Here is a 20,155-nt window from a genome sequence, read left to right as displayed (position 1 = left end):
TGTGCTCTGCCCGACTCGTGTTTGGGTACTAACTGACTGAGCGCTGGCTGCGAGCGCAGCAAAGCACAAAAACGTGTTGCGTCGACGCACAGCCAGTAAGAGAGAGAGCGACCAAGAGAGAGCGTATGTGAGCAAGCGCGCGCGCGCGCCCGCACACACGTTCGCACGCACAGCCAGAGTCAGAGGCAGGCGCGCATAGTCAGAGAGCGCGTGCGTGTGCAGCGAGAGAGCAGCAGTTGCAACAGTGTTTCAATCAAAGGCAGCGCTGCGCATAGGCATTCGGCATTCATTGAACGTGAGAGCAGAGCAGCGCAGAGCGTCGACTGAACTGAAATACGTAAACCAAATATGCAGCTGGTGGGTGGCAACAGAGTTGAAGGGGGCTGCGGGGACTTCAACTATTTAAACGTATACACTTATATTTATTTATATAGTAAGAGCAATAATTAATGTTATTATTCTGTAAATGTTCGAATTTAAAGAATATTTTCAATGATATTCGAGAAGAAAATAAAGTTTGTTTTCGGCATGCCGAAGACTAAATACCCTGTGCAAATCGTTCGAATATATTATACACATATATATACTGTGTGTTTTATATATATTATTATATCGACTCGACTATTGTTGCAGATGGGGAATAAGTACACCATTTGGGTTTGAAGATGTCTTCGTGTAGGCTTTGCACACCTTGTGACAAAGTCAAAAGCTTCTCTCTGGCAGGGTATCAATTCGCTGTGATTCTGTTAACATTTAACATATGTTATACATATATATACTCTGTATATCACTGCTACTAACAGAAACTCCCCATATACCACACATATGCTGCTTAGGAAATGTTCTAGATAACTCTGAGAGAAAAGAAAAGCAGGCTCCGATTCGGTGGTCAAAACAGTTGGTCGAAGAAAGAACCACAGTTGGCCAAAACATGCAATACGTGAGTTTATTCGGAGAGTTTATCACAAGAGCTGCATGCGCGTGTGTGTGTGCGTGTGCTTGATTGTACGTGTGTGTGTGTGTGTGTGTGTGTGTTTAGCTGCTGCCAGCTGCTGCTGCTGCTGCTGCTCGTTTGGCCGCTGCCCGCCCGCTGCCCGCTCGCTGCTTACGCCACAAAACATAATTTTCAATTACCTTTCTCGCAGCGTGTGGCTCCTTTCACCTTGAGTTTTCGCCAAGAAAAGGACAACACACACACACGTACACGCACAGCCTTTGTACAATTTAGCTTATTGTTTATGGGACAAGCGCCGCTGCCGCTGCGCGCGTCGCTGCTGGCGTCGCAGCGGCTGCTGTTGCTGCTGCTGCTGTGTGTCAAAAGAAAATGTTGTGGAAAATTGTGCAATTGTTTTGCAATTTATTGGTTAAAGGGCTCGGGCAGCGTTCGCCGTTTTCCGCATTTCCCATTCCGGCTTTCCTGCGTCGCTGCCAACGCCGACGCCAACGCCGACGTCAACGTCGACGCCAACTTTTGTTTAAAGCGCAAATTTATGAGATTTGCGCAACTCGAGAATTTTGGACTTGAGATTGAAGCAAAGCGACAGCTGTGCAGCAGCTCAATAGAAAGTGACCGAGAGAAAGGGGCAGAAAGCGAGAAAAAGAGAGTAAGAGCATTTTCTTTGAATTTATGGCCAAATTTTGGTGCATTCAACCAACTTTGAGCCAAATAAAAAGCAAAGGATTTCACTTCCAAACAGGAACTCAGCATTTCCGGCATACGAAGACCACCGCGTGAGGCACTTGCATTGAATATTGGGCAACAATCATATTATATCTATCTATTGTATTATCCAGCTGAGATTGTATTCCAAATAATTTGGTATGAAGTGGCAACTCTTGTGGGCCCAATTGATCTGCTTGACTTTGTTGAATTCTTTCATTTCAATTGCAACGTGAGAAAATTGACGGACTTTTACGTTTTTTCTTGCAATTCGCAACAAGTTCAAGCTTGAATCAGTTTATTTATGTAAAAGTAAGAGGGCTCTAGTCGGAGATGTTCGACTAGGAGATACCCTGAACCAACTCCAAATGCGGTTCGCACAAGGGGGAGAGGGGAGCACGGCGCTGGCATGAACTAACATGAAAGATACTTGATTTGTAATTATTCGAAGAACTAAATGTCCAGCTAAATGGCGAGTCTAGCTCTTAAAAGGCAAGATATTTGCCCAAAAAACAGGGTTTCGATATCGATTTTTATCGATTACTTGGAAAAGAAGTAAGTTATCAGACAGGCGGAGAGACGGACGGACGGATAGATGAATGGACGGATGAACGAATAGACGGTGGACAGACGGACAGATAGACGGAAGGATATACGGAAGGACAGACGGAAGGATAGCCGGACGGACAGACGGACGGACAGACGGACGGACAGACGGACGGATAGCCGGTCGGATAGCCGGACAGATAGACGGAAGGACAGACGGAAGGATATACGGAAGGACAGACGGAAGGATAGCCGGACGGACAGACGGACGGACAGACGGACGGATAGCCGGACGGATAGCCGGACGGATAGACGGACCAACGGACGGATCGCGTTCGGATAGACGGACGAACGGACAGATAGCCGGACAGATAGACGGAAGGACAGACGGAAGGATATACGGAAGGACAGACGGAAGAATATACGGATGGATATGGCTAGATCGACTCGACTACTGATGCTGATCAAGAATATATAATATATATATAGTTTATCGGGTCGGAGATGCTTTCTCCTGCCTGCTACAAACGTTCGCACAAAACCGTGAAACCCTTTCTACCCATTCTCAAAGGGTTCAGGGCATAAAACAGAGCCCAAACTTGAGCTAAAGCTGGCCAGCTGAATATGACAGTATTAGAAGTCTCAGCTACAATTTGGACTCACATTGTTTTTGGTCTTATAATATATATATATAAATGTCCAGCTGCTGGTCTAGATTTGGGCAATGGGCGCAGCTGAGCTGAATGGGTCAATAAATGAATTGTGGACAAAAAATGCAAGGAGGCAAGCCGGCAAGCAGGACTGGGAATAAATCAATAATACGAGCAGGCGCTCAAGGAGCAGCTGCTGCCACAGTAGCGAAAGGATCTTAACAATAATCTGTCCTGTCTTCCGCTGACAGCCATTGAATCAAAGCCAATTTAACGCATTGGTCACTACAACGCCCCTGCCTAAGAGAGAGAGAGAGAGAGAGAGAGAGACAGAGAGGGGGAGAGAGGGAGGGAAGATGCGCGCTGGGAAGATAAATTAGGGCAGGATCAGGATCTGGCCTGGCCTGGCCTGGCCCAGCTTTGCCGCTAATAAATTGCCCAACAATTGCGCAATTTCTCATAGCTGAAAATTGCGAAAAATGGGGAAAATTCTTCACGCTCAGATTTGCTACCGCTTTTCTTCATTTTTTTTCTTTGTTTTTTTTTTCTTCTTGTGCGCCTTTCCATTTCTTTTCTTTATTTATCTATGTGTGTGTGTGTGTGTGTGTTATTTTTTCTCCTGCCCGAACGGGCGTTATCCCTCGCACACACACACGCACACACACATAGACACACAGACCCAGCAAGGACATCAAGATAAAGTACGCTAAAGTACGAGCATAGGCTAGGGACGGGGAGGCAGCTAATCTTATATCATATGATAGCGCGAGGCCCGGCTGCCCCGCCACCCCGAGCAGCTGTGTGGGATTAGGCACCTCGCCCCTCGCCCATCAGCGATACTCAATTCATATATCAGAGTACCTCATATCATATGATATAGCCAACTATCCTTAGACAACTTGGATAGTCGGGCTAACTTATCTGAGAAGCATTACCCGAATCCAATAGAGCAAGCTCTAGCTGGGGCTAGTTGGTTGAAACCAGATCAAACTTCTTTAAGAGCTTAGAAATAGGCATTACTATTATTACTAATTAACTAGATGTCTACTGTCAGACTGTCTTAAAGTCTAGATATATACTTCTTATAGATATATATTTCTTATAATTCCGAAATATAAAAGATATATTAAACCTAGTTAGCTGACTTTTGGTTCCACATAACTGGAATCGATACTCAAGGGATCATAGATGGACTATACCAGGCATAACCCAACCCCTTCGGTAGTCTAAGAAACTAGAAACTGACTTGCTTCACATCCTGTTCGACTTTCAGGTGTTTCATGTTGAACTTATAATCTATGGAGGGAGCTCCGCTCATACAGTATAATCTCCCATATATCGCCAGGATAATATACTAATCCAAATATTTCCCAACTATTCTATTAAGAATTCAGAATGCATTTTTAAACTATGGAATGGGTTCCGATCATAATGTATAATCTTTCATATATTGCCAGGATGAAATCCTAATATATAATATATTTCCAATTTAAAATTCTATATATTTTCCGATTATTCTATTCAGAATACAGAATGACGAATTCCTGTTGACAATCCTTTCATAAGTATTGGGGGGAGTACCACGAATTATCTAAATAGGATTTAAGAATTATAAACAATCAACATCGGAACCTTTTTGATTCAAATCGTGGATACAAATATCGCAATGCCGAGATAGTTAATAAGTCTGAAGATACCCTGAAAGAAGAAGAGCAGATATGCCTAGAAGAAACCCTGAAACCAGCTGCCGTTACAAGCATTGCAGCTTCCTTCTAGATATACAAAGACCATAATGTTTTCTTAAAAACTTCGGTGCTTATAAACCCATCTTTAGACAAATCTCAGGGCCTAAAGTTGACACGCAGAAGTGTATGCATACCAAGGTGCAAGGATCTAGCCTTAGAGACCAGTTTTTTATCGTGAATTTTATAAAGTTTTAGGGGCTTAACCACATACATAGTCAATATTCTATAAATATATATTTGATAAACTTCGAGGTATGCCCAAATAAATAAACATCCCAATCTCTCAATCAATAGGAACCATTGCAGGCAATTTGAAAACGGAATCTTAAAATCGATTGCGAGTTATAAATTTTATTATAAAATATATATAGGTTTATTGAAATGTTGGCTCTGCAATGCTGTAGCTTTCGTGTCTCAAATGTGTTTCAATCGAATGTTGTGTATGAGGCATAGTCACAATGTAAATAAACTTCTTGAAAAATGAAAACGAAACTCAAATTTGTTTGTTTTAACCACTCGGAATGCTAAATTCATATGAAAAACACTTGATGATTTAATTGATACGTGTAATTGATTCCTGCAACAAATTGAAAATGGAATTGATATTGAAATTGAAATTGAATGCGCTGTTCAATGCGATTGACTCACTCAGTTCTCAATAGCGCATCGCTCGATAGCTTCCTGCAATCGTTCTTCCAAATTGACGACCCTGGGGCCCATGTTCGCCAGGACATGTATCTGCATGCTGAGCATGTCCTCGGCCTCGCGCTGCTGCAGGATCAGCCCATTGAAATCGATGGTCAACTGGTCCCGCATCAGCCAGAAGATGCCCACACAAACGGTGCACATGACCAGCCACAGGTTCAACAGCTTCTCCCCATCGCTGAGCACCTGGCTGGCCGGATTCTTCTGGAGCTGATAGGCTGCGTCCAGGACCAGGTAACTAATCTTATCCTCCATCACGGTGAATATGATAAAGGTTAGCGCGATAACGAACAGATTTGTCGTGGCAAGAAGATTTTTTCGAAAATCCATCATTTTTAATATTTTTTCAAAAATTGTCTGCTACACGAGACTAGATAATTAGAATGTGTACTGGCGACTGAACTAAATTCATATGCGCCTACTCCCAGCACAGAAAAGCATTTGACAGCATTGCCCTGGTTTGCTATTCATTATTTTCCATATGTTCTTTCACCACAGAATCAAACTCCAAAGCTCTTGATATCTTCCTCTTATGTTGGGCGCAAAGTGAGGCTGAGTTTGGCTAGGATTTCTAGAAAACAAAACACTTTTCTCAACAGTCAGTGTCTCAATCTGCTCGAACTCGATATATATACTGCGCCGAGCTTAAACTAACATCTGTACCAAATTTCGTGAAGATACCTCCTCTGGAAGCTGAGTTCACATAGGCAGCTATGTGATATATCGCTCGGATGCACGAAAGATTTTGCAGACATGTTGGGAGAATAGTTATGCTGGCAATTGTTCAATTTCGTAAAGATATCTCAGTAAAGAAAAAAGTTATTCACATAAAACTAATTTATCGAGCGATCTTAAGTTGACATATAATGGTTGGAAAAAGCTGGCTGGAACTGGAACTGAATCGAAAACTTATCATATAAAACAATTTGATTGTATTTAATAATTATTTTCACTTTTAATTTTTAATTGAACTTTCTTATATTTGTGCTGCGCTTATTTAAATCGTAGTTGCAAGCCAAATCAATAAGTCAATAAAGAAAGTCTTTCAATCAAATTGAATTGATTTCAATTTCAATCTGCTGCGCCGGCAGCGCTCGCTGCTGCGCGCTCATTTGTTGTTCTCTCCCATTCTTTCTTTTTGGCGCGCTCTCCCACAAATTCCAGCAGCCTAAATACCCATACAAGCAAGGCAATTGCACGCAAATGGGCATACGAATGAGGAGAGCGAGAGAGCGAACGCGCGAGAGAGAGCCTAAGCTGTTGGTGGTTGGTTGGTTGGCTGGCTGTCTGTCAATGGCTGGCCGGCCGCAAGCAGAGCTGAGCACGCAACATGACGTGCCTGGCGAGAATCAGTCACATTGCGTCTGCGCCTCTGACAGGACGTGCCGTTCCGTTCCGTTCCGTTTCGTTTCGTACGTTGAAGGCGCGAGCAGCGAGAATATTCTCATATCATTTTTTGTTGCCTCTTGCACGTTACGGATTTTTTTTTTGGATTATTTAAACGGCGTTCGTTTTTTTTTTTGGTTCCTTGTGTGAAAATTTAGTTTTTGGTTAAAAACGAGCTACCCCCGAAAGCGTAAAAAGGTAAAAGATAAGGAGACAAGTGCATTGCGATTAGCTATTAAAAATGCATTAAATATGGAAAATCAGCCAACCCTCGACCCTCAAGTGTTCTGTGAGAAATTTAATTATGAAACACCCCATTTCAAAATCATCGCATCCGACTCCTTCTCCTTATACGAAATGCATTCGAAATTGTGCGCGTGCGTCACGTTTGGGTTAAAGCTTTCGGGCTTGCCTCTGATACCCTGCCAGAGGGTATGTTAGCTCAGTCGCGAGAGTATATATATATATATATATATATATATATATTCCTGATCAGCAGCAACAGACGAGTCTTATTCTATATGCATGCAATAAGGCAGTAATCCATATTTTTGTTATATTATACTAGATATCTTGTAGTCAGCCGGATCGGCCCACTATATCACATATTTCCCATTGAGAAAATCGCTTAAAAATCAAAGTCAAATCTACAAGTACTTAATTGTTTTCTGTAAAATCCCATTCAAACTTCGATTTTACGCGCTTTTCTACTCCCCCCAAACATATCTGCAAACTTGTATGAACACCCGAGTCCTATATCATAGAGCTGCCTATGAGAACTCAGCTCCCAGAGAAGATATCTTGACGAAATTTTGTACATATGCTAATTGTAGCTCAAAGCCATATATATTAACAGTTCGGTCGCATCGGACTACTATATCCTATAGTTATCATAAAATTGCAGTTTTTATATGGAAAACACTGTAATATCACTTAGCTGCCTATGAGAACTCGGCGCCCAGTGAAGGTATCTTCATGAAATTTGGAATATATGCTTACTTATACTCATATGAGTATATATGTCGATGTTGGAGGCATAGCTTAACTGTATCGTGTAGGAAACAGGATATTCTGAAAGAACATTTGATGTGCGGCGTGGCAAATGAAGCTGTTCTATCCAGTTTTTTTTTTTTCATTCGATATTTTCATTTATATTATTTTTGTGGCCCATGTGAAGTGCGCTTGAGCGCAAAACGAGGCGGCCAAATGCGCAAAATGCTTTCGCGCATTCTCGAGTGCTTCGTTCCACTTGAGCCACATTTAAATGCCAAATGGCAAATGGTCAGCGAGTGTGCCAAAGGGAAGGGCAACCATTTTCCATTTTCGAACCACCCAAAATAGAGGCCAAATCGGGAGGCTCGGTTCGGTTCGGCTCGCAGCTGGCTGCGGCATCTACTCTTTCTATTTTTCCTGTTTTTTTTTTTTTTAAGCTTTTTGCGCGCCTTCTTTTGTTGCACGACGGCAGCTTTCAATTGTTGCCGGCAAAAGCTGCCGCAGCGAGTGCGAATTTGAAATCCTTGCGAAAAGGAAACTAGTTGCGCCACAAGTTGATCCTGTTTCTTGCGATCCCTTTTTTTTTTCTATATATTTGCTTTGTTGCCGGCAGACAATGGCAATTCAGGCCTAACTAGCTAGATCCCGATCCTGCGCATCTTTAACTCGATCTTCTTGCTACTTTCAGACTCTCGCAACAGCTGCCAACATGCTCAAGTGGGCTGTGAACCAGCCGCGCCCTTCCTACCTGGCCGAGCAGCCAGTCGCGGGCACAGATCCGGGCACAGGCACAATCCACCAGGTCATCAGCAGCTACAGCGACTTCCAGGTGGCAGCCACGCCCATGCGCACAGCCGCCCCCCCGACGCAGCGGCTCAAGCTGAAGCGGCAATCGCTGCTGCCGGGCCTCCTCCACCTGGGCAAGGAGAATCAATTGACATCGACGCCACTGCCCGCAGCTGGAGCTGGAGCTGGAGTTGGAGCACGCACTCCTCTGCTCCGGGATCTGAGCAACATCATGTCGCCTCTCCACACGCCCATGACCATGGCCATGCCCACGCCCATGCCCACGCCCACGTCCAAGGCGAAGACCGCTGTCTATGCCTCCACGCTGCCCACCTTCGAGGCGGAGTACTCGCCCAGCTACAGGGTCGACCAGGATGGGGAGAACAACAACAACAACAATGTCATCTTTCCGGGAGCGCTGCTGGCGCTGCGCGGCATGGGCATCCCGGACAGCTACTTCGAGAAGCCGCGCTACCTGGAACAGAAGCCACTTCCCAGTGACCAAGTGGGAGCTGCTCCCCCTCCTTCTTCTGCTGCTGCTGCTCCTGTTCCCAGTGCTGAGCAGACGACGCTCAGCTCCAGCCAAATGGGCGATGTCACCTTGGAGCGCATGATCGATGCCATTCTGGAGAGCACACGCAAGCCGCCAGCTCGTGTCCGTGCCCGATCCCGTTGCCATTCCCGTCTGCGCCAGCGGCAGCGTCAGAGGCCGCAGCCTCAGCCTCAGCTTCAGCCTGGTCAGCGTCTCATCTCGACGAGCCACTCGCCCACCTATCGACCCGCCTTCGATCCGGCCAGCGATCTGTCCGAGTACTGGCAGCCACCTGTGCATCCGGATGCCTACGAGGAGCGGGAAGTGTGCTCCCCACAGCCGCTCTCCCAGTCGGGATCTGGACTGGAACTGGAACTGGCAGGGGGAGGGGGAGGGGGACAGGGCAAGCGGCGTTCGCTGCAGCTGAGGAGGCAGCGCGTGGTGCGTCGCAAGCGGCAGATCGCGACGAAGATCTCGTCGAGCGTGCGCCAATCGGCGCAGAAGCTGCTGGCGGCCGCCTCGCGCTCCGCCCAGAAGCTGCCCCACTCCCAATCCCGCGCCAAGCAGCGGCACATCAGCCCCGACAGCGGACACAATTCCACCAGCGACTGCGAGCTGGAGGAGGAGCTCGCCTCCTTTGGGGCCTGCGTCCTGGAAGCGGCGACCAAGCGGCGGCTCAGCTTCTCCTTTCACGAGGAGCAGTAAAAACGGGTTTCGCGCGGAACTCGAATTCAACTAATATTTGGCTGTCGTAATAATTTTAAACACTTTTTTTTTCGTTATTTGTTACGTAAAGAAATTTGAGAATTGAATTTTATTTTGTTTAGTTTTTGAATTTAGCAAAATTGTTGCTAAAAGCTTTCAATTGCCTTCTTCAAGCTGACATTCCAATTTAAGATCTACCAAATTAAATTATAATCACTTTTTTTTGTCGTAATAAAATTGCCAAGATTGTAAAAAAAAGTTAATTTTCATTATCTATTCTTTGGGGAGTAAATTTGGATTTTGTCAGAGAGAGGGAGCGAGCGAGAGAGGGAGAGAGAGAGACATGGGGAGAAAGAAATAAGGTAGTATTACCATGCCAGCTATATGATATAGCCGATCAGCCGATCTCGACATATATATTATTTTGAGCTAGGAGAAGCATCTGTACCAAATTTCAGCTCGATAGCTTCACTGGGAGCTGAGTTAACATAGACAGCTGTAAAATATTGCAGTCTGATCTTTTCGGTATACTAGAGGAATATCTCCTTATCTCGCAAAATATCTCTAGGATCGACTTAGATATCGCCACAAATGTAAAATATCTTAAAGTCAAAAGTAAATAGCTGTAACTTAACTCTTTTGCAGTTCTCCTGGCTCATTTTGGAGGTTATGTACAGCATATAAGCCCAAATAAGTTAAGGTGTATATGAAATACTTTAAAACGGTTTTAACATGAACTATTTGTAGCACTCAAATCTTAATTTGTATTCATAGCAAGTTTGTAGTTGCGCAAAGGGGCGGGTACGGTAAGGCACGGTACGGTAAGGCACGGCAGGAGAAGTCGTTGAACTACCCTCTGTTTGCCAGTTGTTGCTCAGCTATGTGAACTGCGTGAATATCCTGCCTATATATGTTATATACAGCGCATATCCTGTCCAGGCATTTACATGGCATTCATCACACACCTGTGCTGCACAGCAGGCGCTGCGGGTACCCGGCAATGCCCGGTAGTGCCCGGTAGTGCTCGGTAGCGCTTGGGCGGGTGCCCCTCCTGCCCCGCCCCCTCGCGTAGTAGCTACAATTTGCATAAATTTGCATAGACCAAGTACAAATGTTTTGCTGTATATGGTTTTAAGGACATGGCTAGCTGGATATATATGGTGCAGTACTAGTGGGTAGCATAGGTTGTCCTGCGGCTTGTCAGGGCCTTGTTACAGCCCGTAGGGCAGCCAGCCAGAACCAAGTTATGCAAAAGGCATATGGAAAATTGTTGACGCCAGCAAACAGCTGCACAGGATTCAGCCGCAGGATCAATGTGCAATGCGTGGGTCGTTAGCTGGGCAAAAGGTTCTCCTTAAATGTCTATTAAATGCCTTTAAGTAAATATGCCCAGGCCTTGCCATTGTCCCGACTGCTGCTGCTGCTGCTGCTGCTGCTCGTCCTTTGTTGCAGTGCGCTCAATTGAGTTTCGCTCGGCGCAGCTGCCGGGCGCACGAGCGGCCCCTGCTCTGATTTGTCACATAAGAGTCGCAGATCCTTGAGATCCTCACCAGAGCTCGGCTGCGTCGGCGTGCGGCACACCTTGCGGCAATTGCGCCAAAAATTGGGCAACCGAGAAGCAAGCAAAAAAAAAGAACCTAAGAAAACAAATTGGAGTGCATAAATATAGGCTGACCGACTAGCGGATACCCTGTACTTCCACTTGAGCAAACAACATACCAAATATGATCTCTCTAACAACTTAAATTCTCGAGGTGTGCTTACTGAGCTTGGCTGTTTATCGATATTTAATGTTTTTATGATAAAAAGAGATTTATTTGAAAAGTGCATAAACTCCGACAGTGTGCAGAATATCGATATTTATCGATTTTTCGAATATGCTGGAAATTAGCGAAAAAAAGGTTGAGTTACGCTTTTACTTATTCTACATAAAACACAATTAGTCTCAAAAATGTAAATGTAAAAATGGATAGTTCTCGATTTGTATCGATTTCGAGCAAAGGTGGGAACTTATCGAAAAGGTTACATATAGATATACCCTATACCCTATACCCTATACCCATACCTATATCTATGCCTATACCGAAACTTTATCCAAAGTCTGAGTTTCTTACTTTGCTAAACTCTGAGATATGCCCGAAATATATACGCTAAAATTCGACATATATCGATTTAGGGCTAACAAGGGGAGTTATCGAAATACTAAACTTATCGAATACTAAACTTCTCAGTTTGAAACAGTTTGAAAGTTTCTGGCTGTGATCAAGAATATATAGATACCTTAACTTTCGCCTCTGACAAACATGCACACAGCTTCAATATACCCCATATGCACGTTCACTTTAAGTACAGGGTACAACAAAAAATGAAACGAACTCAGGGGACAGCTGTCGTCGCGTGTGAGGGTGTGTGTGCGTGTGTGCGTGTGTGTGAGGCTCCTTGGCACGTGGCGTGCATTTGCAACACCAACGCAATGCGAGGCGTGGCAAGGTCTCAAGTGTCTGGCAATTGGTTCAAGTGGCCGCCAGTTGCAGAACCCGAAATGGGTTAAGTGCCGGAAATGGCCAAGCGGGAGTAGCGGGGCATGTAGATCTAGTAAAGGGGCCAAGTCGAATTAACCTAAATATAAACTGTATAAATATTTAAAATAAACAAATAAAAGCAGTTGCCTTTTTATTATATTTTGGCACAGATCCCGATCGGAGCAGCTGGCCAGAGATAAAGTTGGGTCTGGCGGCGCGCAACTCAATCAATGTCAATGGCAAGGCAATTGCGACTGTCAATAAATGGAGCAGGCGCGGGCATAGCAAGAGGGCCAAAGGACCAAAGGACCAAGGAACGAGGGGAGGCAAAGAAAGCGCACTAATCCCAAGCGACGTGCGCGATAAGTTCCAGAGCGCGCAGCTCTTGGAATTCCCATTTTGCCAACTATTTGTATTTGTCAAAGGATCTGATTGCGAGCGAGAAAGAGAGAGAGAGGGAGAGAGAGAGAGAGGGCGCAGCAAGGACGAGACGATTAATCAATGTGACGTGTGTGCATTATTCGTGCCATGTCCTGAATGCTCCCTCTCCCTCTCTCCCTCCCTCTCTGGCCTCACCTTAGCTCAGCTCACCTTGTCGCGTCTTGGTTTTGTTTTTTCTTTTTTTTTTCGGGACATCTTTCCTTGCTCGGTCTCGGGCTGGGTTTCGGGTTTTTGCGCGCCAAAGCGGGAATTTGTCCTTGGGATTTGGTTTGTCCTCATTGAGTGTGTCCTGTCCCGTCCTGTCCCGTCCTGGCCCGTCCTGTGCCGCTCTGCTTCTGTCCGAAATGCGAGCGAGCAACGTGTGAAATTGGATTTTCATTCAGTTTTCCCTTTTTTCTGGTTTTATTAATTCGCTTTTGGCTTGCTCGTCAGACTTCTCGGGGGTTTCTCTAGCTGGAGACAATATTATGGAAACCTCGTCGTTGCGTTCTTTGGCTTTCAATAAGATCTTGTTGCTACTACAAATATCTGAGATCCTGTGCCCTTTCGTAAGATCTATTGCTTAAACATTTGAGATAGAACAAAGTCTTTAATAAGCGTTATATAAAGGTATAAGAGTGAAGGAGCCTTCGTTCTTGCTCAAGATCTTGTCATTTCTTGGATTTGAGAATCATTTTTTTTTAAGTTCTAGCAGAAGTAAAAGACCCTGTCTAAGACTTATTTTAAGTATGCAATCAGGATAAGGCCTAGTACATGCTTATACTACGTCTTATACATGCTTATACTACGTCTTATACACATATCATTTGGTATGCGTATTTCATAAGTATAAGTATACTAGGTCTTATAAAAAGCCAAATAATATATGTATATGACCTGAATAAGCATGTACTAGGTCTTATACATAGCCAAATGATACACTTATACTAGGTCTTATACATAGCCAAATGATATATGATTTGAGATATGCTTAATTTGTATAAAGACAAGATCAAAAATCATTTTTCGTCTCTGCATAACATAGCTTAAACGCATTTGATCAGCGATCTATCCTATTTTTTTTTTAAGATCTGTAATAATACAAGATCTATTGTAAGTAAAGCTTAAAGTAAAGCCTTTATAATCAGAACTTGTTTGCGATCTGTTTGTCTTTTACACAAATCTTATATAAGTACAATAATACTGCTAATACTGTGAACTTCTTCCTATATGTTCTTCTATAACTTATGATCACAGATCGTGTTTAATGTGTGTATAAGATCACATTTGTATAAGACTTTAAATAGGTATAACATCTGAAAGTTGAGGACCTCTGAGACTCTTGATCCCATAGACATGAGCGGAATATCATGGAACATTCTTAAGTTTTTCTTTTCCTTTTTTTTTTTTTAATAAAACATAATAAGAGATCTGATCAATATGAATTGATGAATCCCTTTGATAAGGGATCTTTTGTTGCGTCTGTTTATACAAGAATTTATATAAGCACAGAATCAAGAGGTTGTATACGAGATATAAAACATAAGGTATGAGGGAACTGCAAGGTAGACGCCCACCCGCCACAAAGGATCTTCGCATGATCCTTGAATGGTTTCTGCGCCCGCTTAAGGGTAACCGAGTTTTGGCTAGCTAAACCGCAGGATCAAACGATTCAATCGATACGCATTTGCATTTGAAAGAGTTGCACAGAGAGAGAGAGAGAGAGAGAGAGAGAGTGGCTGGGGGAGAGGCAGAGGCAGAGGAAAGGGTTGTCCTTTGTTGTCCTTTACGATTGCGTATGTAAATGTTGTTTGCACGACAAACTTTGACACGAACAATGCCAAACGCAATACTAATAGATACATTAATGCCGATCTGTTGCAGGATAAGAAAAGGTTCTTGGGCAATTAAAAATCTTTGCGGGTCATCCGTTTGCCTGTGGCAAAGGGGTCAAAGGTGGTTTTGCCCAAGAGGCTGTGTTTGCACTTGGGCTTAGATTTTCTCTAATTGCTTTCCATTAGGCGACCTGCGTTCGGATTTCCGGTTCTCAAGCACTTAAACCAATTGCTCTCAGCTTTCGAGCTGTTTACCTTGCGGCTTTCTGATCCCGATTCGACAAGACTAGAACCGAACTTTTCGCCTGGCTTAACCTCGAGCTCAAATGCACAACTAATGAGAATGCGAGAGAAAGCACAATCTTCATCTAATTGAAATGTGAGCCTCAACTGGCAAAGATACATCAAAAGAAAGTCCCAAAAAGGCTTCGATAGCTCTGGAAGCATTTCGATAAACGATTCTTATTAAGCATATGTCGATTAGTTGCAGCTTTTGGAACTATTCTCTCAACGAACTTTCCATGTTCCATATCTAGATACAGATGGGTCTTTAGTTTTCTATTAGCACACACACATTTTATTCCTTTAAAAAAGTATTCGATTTGAATGGGTTTTTTATTGGGTTATCGATCAATTTCTAAACACATCGCAGTCTATCGACGCCTTTCCTACACATAACCCCATTAGGCAAACACTTGATTTCGTCTTTGAATATCTTCCTCTTCTTGGGCTCGTCTGGCATATCCCTTGTGCACATTTTATGGCTCTGGCTATTTGATTTTGATGAGCCAGCAGCTCCGTCTCGTTCCGTTTCCCGCATCTCAAAGTTGGGCCACAATATTTACACACAAAGCTGTCACTCGAAACGCATAAAAAACGGGCAAAGTTTTTCCTGTATTAATTTCTTAAACTGCTCGTAAAAAACGTTTGCAGGACAATATTACATGAGTAAACAGTTAAGGACAATTGCAACTCGAAGGATTTTCTTCCAGTTTACGATCAGGCCACAAGTTTTTATGGCCCAGCCCATAAATCGCGACGCCTCGCGACGAGAATGCGGCACATTAACGGAAATATCATTAAACTCGAGAACCTCTCAGAGGCGTGTGGCAAATATGTAAAGGGAGAGAGAGAGAGAGAGAGAAAGGGTGAAAGGGAGAGAGGAAGAGGGAAAGGAAGGGAAAAGGAGAGAGAATTGCAGCTTGGACCCGCATCATCAGCTGCGCGGCTTACAAATGGCTTTTGGCATGGGCCCATTCCGAGAGACATGTGCGAAAAGTCAAGAATTATTGGAAATTAGCGTATGCAACATCTAATTAGCCAGCCGACTGCTGACGATCTGGCCAAATTGGCAGCAGAGGGTTGCCTGATTATGCTGGCGGAGTGGCCAGCCAAAGTTTCTACAATCCATTAATATTCATGATTCTGTATATAAATGGAAAGGAAATATATAATACCTTTTGCAGTGCTCGGTAGTTAATATTAGTAATAATAATAATAATAATAATAATAATAATAATAATAATAATAATAATAATAATATTAATATTAATAATAATAATAATATTAATAATAATAATAATAATATTAATAATAATAATAATATTAATAATAATAATAATAATAATAATAATAATAATGAAAATAATAATAATAATAATAGTAATAATAATATTAATGTTGATATTGAAAATAGAAATAATAAAACTAATATTAATAATAGAGTAATGATAAAAATAAATAAATGAATCAATAATGAAAAAAAGTACTTACTCTTTTTATTTTCCATTCATCCACTTTATTCGAAGTTTGAGTCATTTTTGATTAGTTCTCAACACTGTTATAGAACAGTTTTAGAGCACTTGTTCGACTGGGCACAGGCCACGGTGCGAGTGAAATGAGTTTAAGTTGAGGTCGTGCGTTCCCCTTGGGCCCGAGATGTCGGCGCACCTGTCCTCGTCTTCATTAAGGTGTCCGCAGACAAAATTCGGCGCTGCTCTCGTTTAGAGTCATCGTGCGGCTCGATAGGCGATCAATAGAGTGCGAGCGAGAGGCAGAAGCGAGGGCGAGGGCGAGGGCGAGTGCGACTGCAGGCAGTGGCAGGTCCTTTGCGACAGGACAAACGATCGTCAATCGTGGTGCGAACAGGTGCAACTGCCTTTTGTTTTTTTTTTTCAGGCGTTGCTGCCGCTCATCGTTTGCTCCCAATTTCAGTTGGAAAGGATCCTTTGATCCTTTGATCCAGCGTTTTGCATATATACATATATATGGAGTCTAATCTAAATGGACAGAAAACAAAAACGGATCTATGCAGCAGCTAATGGACTCGGCTCTCTGCTCATAAATAAGCCAGAATCGGTTAAGTCCGGCGTGTGGAAAGGCGTAGCAAATGTGTCGCAAATGCCGCTCATTCGGGTTTGCATACGTTCAGGTAGAGAGAGAGAGGGCTCCGAGACAGGTCTGCATAGGCCAAAACCGAAACGAATCCTTCAAGAAAGGGTATTACGCAAAGACGCACACAAAGCAAATCCCAAATGCAGCCCATTGTGCGGCGCGTGTCCAGACGCATGAATGGACCTTCCTTTTGCAAACAAATCTAATTCTAAAAGCATTTTTGAAAGACAAAGAGGAGGAGAAGAGGAGGAGGAGGAAAGGTGAAAAACATGCATGCAGGTAAGAACACAAATATTTCGATTCGTTTTTATGAAATTGCCAACAAGAAGTTAAATGAAAAGTTGCTTGAAGCTGAATTTGAATCGGCGACTTTCCTCATGCTAGTCCGACGATTTTCCGTTAATGTGCAGCCTGCGCAACGTTTACGAAACGCCAATCAAAACAGAATTGCAATAATCCAATGCTCTCAGAAGAGAGAGAGAGAGAGAGAGTAACAAAAGAGAGAGAGAGAACTGACTTGATGCCTTAATTGCAATTGAATAGAGATTATAATTGGCCCTAAATGAGATTCAGTCAGATTGAGTAGTATCCTTTGATAGTTAGTTGTAAAAGCTGAGACGGTAATTGAATTGGGTACTAGCTTTATGATTTATATTTTCAATATTATGTGCTTCGTATTTTGGCTTGAGATGGAGGTATCCAGTACGTAAGTTCGTTTAGGCAACTAAATGTCTTCACTTTGTGAGTTGTCTATTTATTTATATTTATATACTAATTAGAAACATACTTAATTCTCTTTGATAACAAAAGACTTCGTACATTCAATATCCGAGTACCAGCTGATATTTTACGGACTCGTCCGTCTGTTTGATCGCGTTTATCTCGAGAACTTTAGAAGATAGAGACCTAAAATTTTCAATATATACTCTCGCATGTTCTACTCATAAGGAGCTAGTCATTTTTTGTCGCTGTCTTTGTCCATTTTCATAATAACAATAAATACTAATTTTGTGCGCAGCTCAAGGAATATATAAGAGCTAGCTGCACTAAACTTGGTATGCAGTTTCTCGCACAGTTTGAACCGTTTAGGAACTAATTGCATTTAACCTGAGCATAGTCTGGCCTCAGTTCTTAGAGTACTATGTCTTTCATTTCTTTCCGCCGAGTCCTGTCTTGGGAGCTGGCTGTGTCTGTGTGTCGAATGCTTCCTCAAATGCTGCGCACAAAGTTCCGAGTTTCTCGAGCCGCGAACCCGTTTTCCGCTTCGGCGCAACTGACGCATTAATTGCCTGAGACTTCGCCCAGAGCCTGTTCCCAATTCCCATTTCGTTTTTCTTCCATTAATGTGCGCTTGGAACTGGATTCGGGACACTTTTCCAACATTTGCTTTGGCAATCCAATACGCTGATTTCTCATGCTCTCACTCTCACTCTCACTCTCTCGTTATGGCCATTAATCAGTTGCCCTTGCCCCTTCCCCCCTTCAGTTTCTCGATCTTCTATTTTGATATTGGCTTCAGCCTGTGCAGCACCTGCATGCTGCCCCGCCCCCGCCCGCGCCCGCGCCAGAGCAGGTGCTGCCCCGCTGGCATTTACATAAATGGCGCGTGGCTGGCGGCGTAGGATGAGTCGGCTCAAGGATCAACCTGTTCCTTGGAGTCTCTGCGTCGCCAGCAGATGCCACTTATGCTAAACAGTTGCCCCTGATCCCCCCAGGCCGCTTCCCTGTGCCAGCCACTTGCCGCATTTATGATGACATCTCATCGACCCTCATCAAACGCGTCGATTTTAATGTTTTTCTCATTTTTCACGCGCATTTTCCGCTGGCTGCTGACCAACTGCCTAACAACTGGCAACTGGCGACGGGCGACGGACGAGCGGACAGGCGGAAAGGGTTGCAAATGATCCTCCGTCCGTCTGTTCGTCCATCCGTCCGTTCGTCTGTCCAGTTTTTCTCGTTGTTTGTTTTTCTAAACGGACACGTGTCATGCGCTTTTCTTTTGGTCAGCTTGCCTTTGTATACCCTGTACTAAGTGCTTAAAGGGTAGCTTAGCTACCGCAACAAACATTGCCTGAGCACAAAAAGTAGTTTAATCAAGAAAACTATGAAAGATATCTTAAATACATATGTATATATCTATCTATAGACAAAACATAACATAAAGAGCGCCTCTTTTTAGTATTTCGATTTTTGGTTCGAACTTATATCTAAAGGTTCGGTTTGTCAGTTTCAGTCAGGTTTTTACTCTTGCCTTGACATCCTCTTGCTTCATCTTCTATCTTCACTTTTATTCCTACTCGCTAATCTTATACCAGGAAGATAGTTGCAGTTTTGGGTTTGAACCGGCAACCTTTCTGACCGCCATCCCATTGAACTAGCGAACAATAAGGTTACTTAATCTGATATTGAAGGATCTTATCACATTACGAGACAAAAAAGCATCAAGAGTCTATTTGATAAAGACCTTTACGTTTAATAAGTACCCTCCATATAGAACCCTACATATAGTATAATAGACAAGGATAATTTGATGGGCATTACTTGTGTTGCCATATCAAGACTATTTGGTTGGTATTGGCTTGATTTTCTTCAATCTGTAAAGGGGTTCGAACTAGAGTTCCCATTGAACTCAGGAACTATGCTGGCCATAGTTCGGATATTTGGTATATATATCTTATGATCCATTCCAAGCCCAAATCGAATGTAAGAACTCAATCGGAAAGAAACTCAATCCATTGAGTTTGGGTAATAAAAGAGCTAAGCACACATAGCTTGGCCTATCAGTCTCTCTCTTGATCTATTGCTTAAGGAAAACTACAGGGTATCTGCTAGTCAACAATTAATGAAAACCTGTCACAATTTTGGGGCGGTCAACCCTTGAGGCGAGTTGTTTTGACATTTTGATTTGATGCGAGATGAAAGCAAAAGCCAAACCTCAAGGCGTGGCCGCCCCTGGTCAAGCCAAAACAAAGCCAGAATGGAAGAAAGGAGAACAGAGAACGGAGAGGAACGAAAAGAAAGAATGACATGCATGGAGTAAAGTCGCAATGTTTGGGCAGTGTACAAAGAGATGCAGCTCATTAGAGAAAGCGAGTTGCCAACGAGAAAGAGAGAGACGGAGAGAGAGAGAGGGGGAGAGGCAGATAGATAGACTGAATCAAGTTGGCGGCAAATTAATTTGTTGAGCAGCCGCATCTACATTGCCGCGCGTCCCTGGCGAGTTGGCCCAGTGGCAAGTCGGAGCCAGGGGGGAACCCGGTTCCAGAAACGGGACAA

At 43.4% G+C, this 20,155-nt stretch overlaps 2 protein-coding genes across 2 annotated transcripts; one reads left to right on the top strand and one right to left on the bottom strand.

Moving 5' to 3' along the window:
• Positions 1-4,959: 4,959 nt before the first annotated feature.
• On the bottom strand, positions 4,960-5,707 carry LOC115767767. Its single transcript, XM_030712089.1, has 2 exons — positions 5,250-5,707; positions 4,960-5,178 (listed from the first exon to the last, which is right to left on the bottom strand). Exon 1 carries the CDS (start codon positions 5,637-5,639, stop codon positions 5,250-5,252), a length of 390 nt encoding a protein of 129 aa, XP_030567949.1. The 5' UTR covers positions 5,640-5,707; the 3' UTR covers positions 4,960-5,178.
• Positions 5,708-7,528: 1,821 nt separating this feature from the next.
• LOC115767752 lies at positions 7,529-9,790 on the top strand. Its single transcript, XM_030712068.1, has one exon. The coding sequence runs from the start codon at positions 8,395-8,397 to the stop codon at positions 9,706-9,708; it is 1,314 nt and encodes a 437-aa protein (XP_030567928.1). The 5' UTR covers positions 7,529-8,394; the 3' UTR covers positions 9,709-9,790.
• The last annotated feature ends 10,365 nt before the right edge of the window (positions 9,791-20,155 follow it).

Source organism: Drosophila novamexicana, unplaced genomic scaffold (assembly GCF_003285875.2).
Source record: "Drosophila novamexicana strain 15010-1031.04,08,12 unplaced genomic scaffold, DnovRS2.1 tig00001453-arrow-arrow-pilon, whole genome shotgun sequence".
Lineage (NCBI taxonomy): Eukaryota > Metazoa > Arthropoda > Insecta > Diptera > Drosophilidae > Drosophila > Drosophila novamexicana.
Note: the sequence above shows the minus strand (reverse complement) of the source record. Positions and strands in the feature narration are given on the sequence as shown.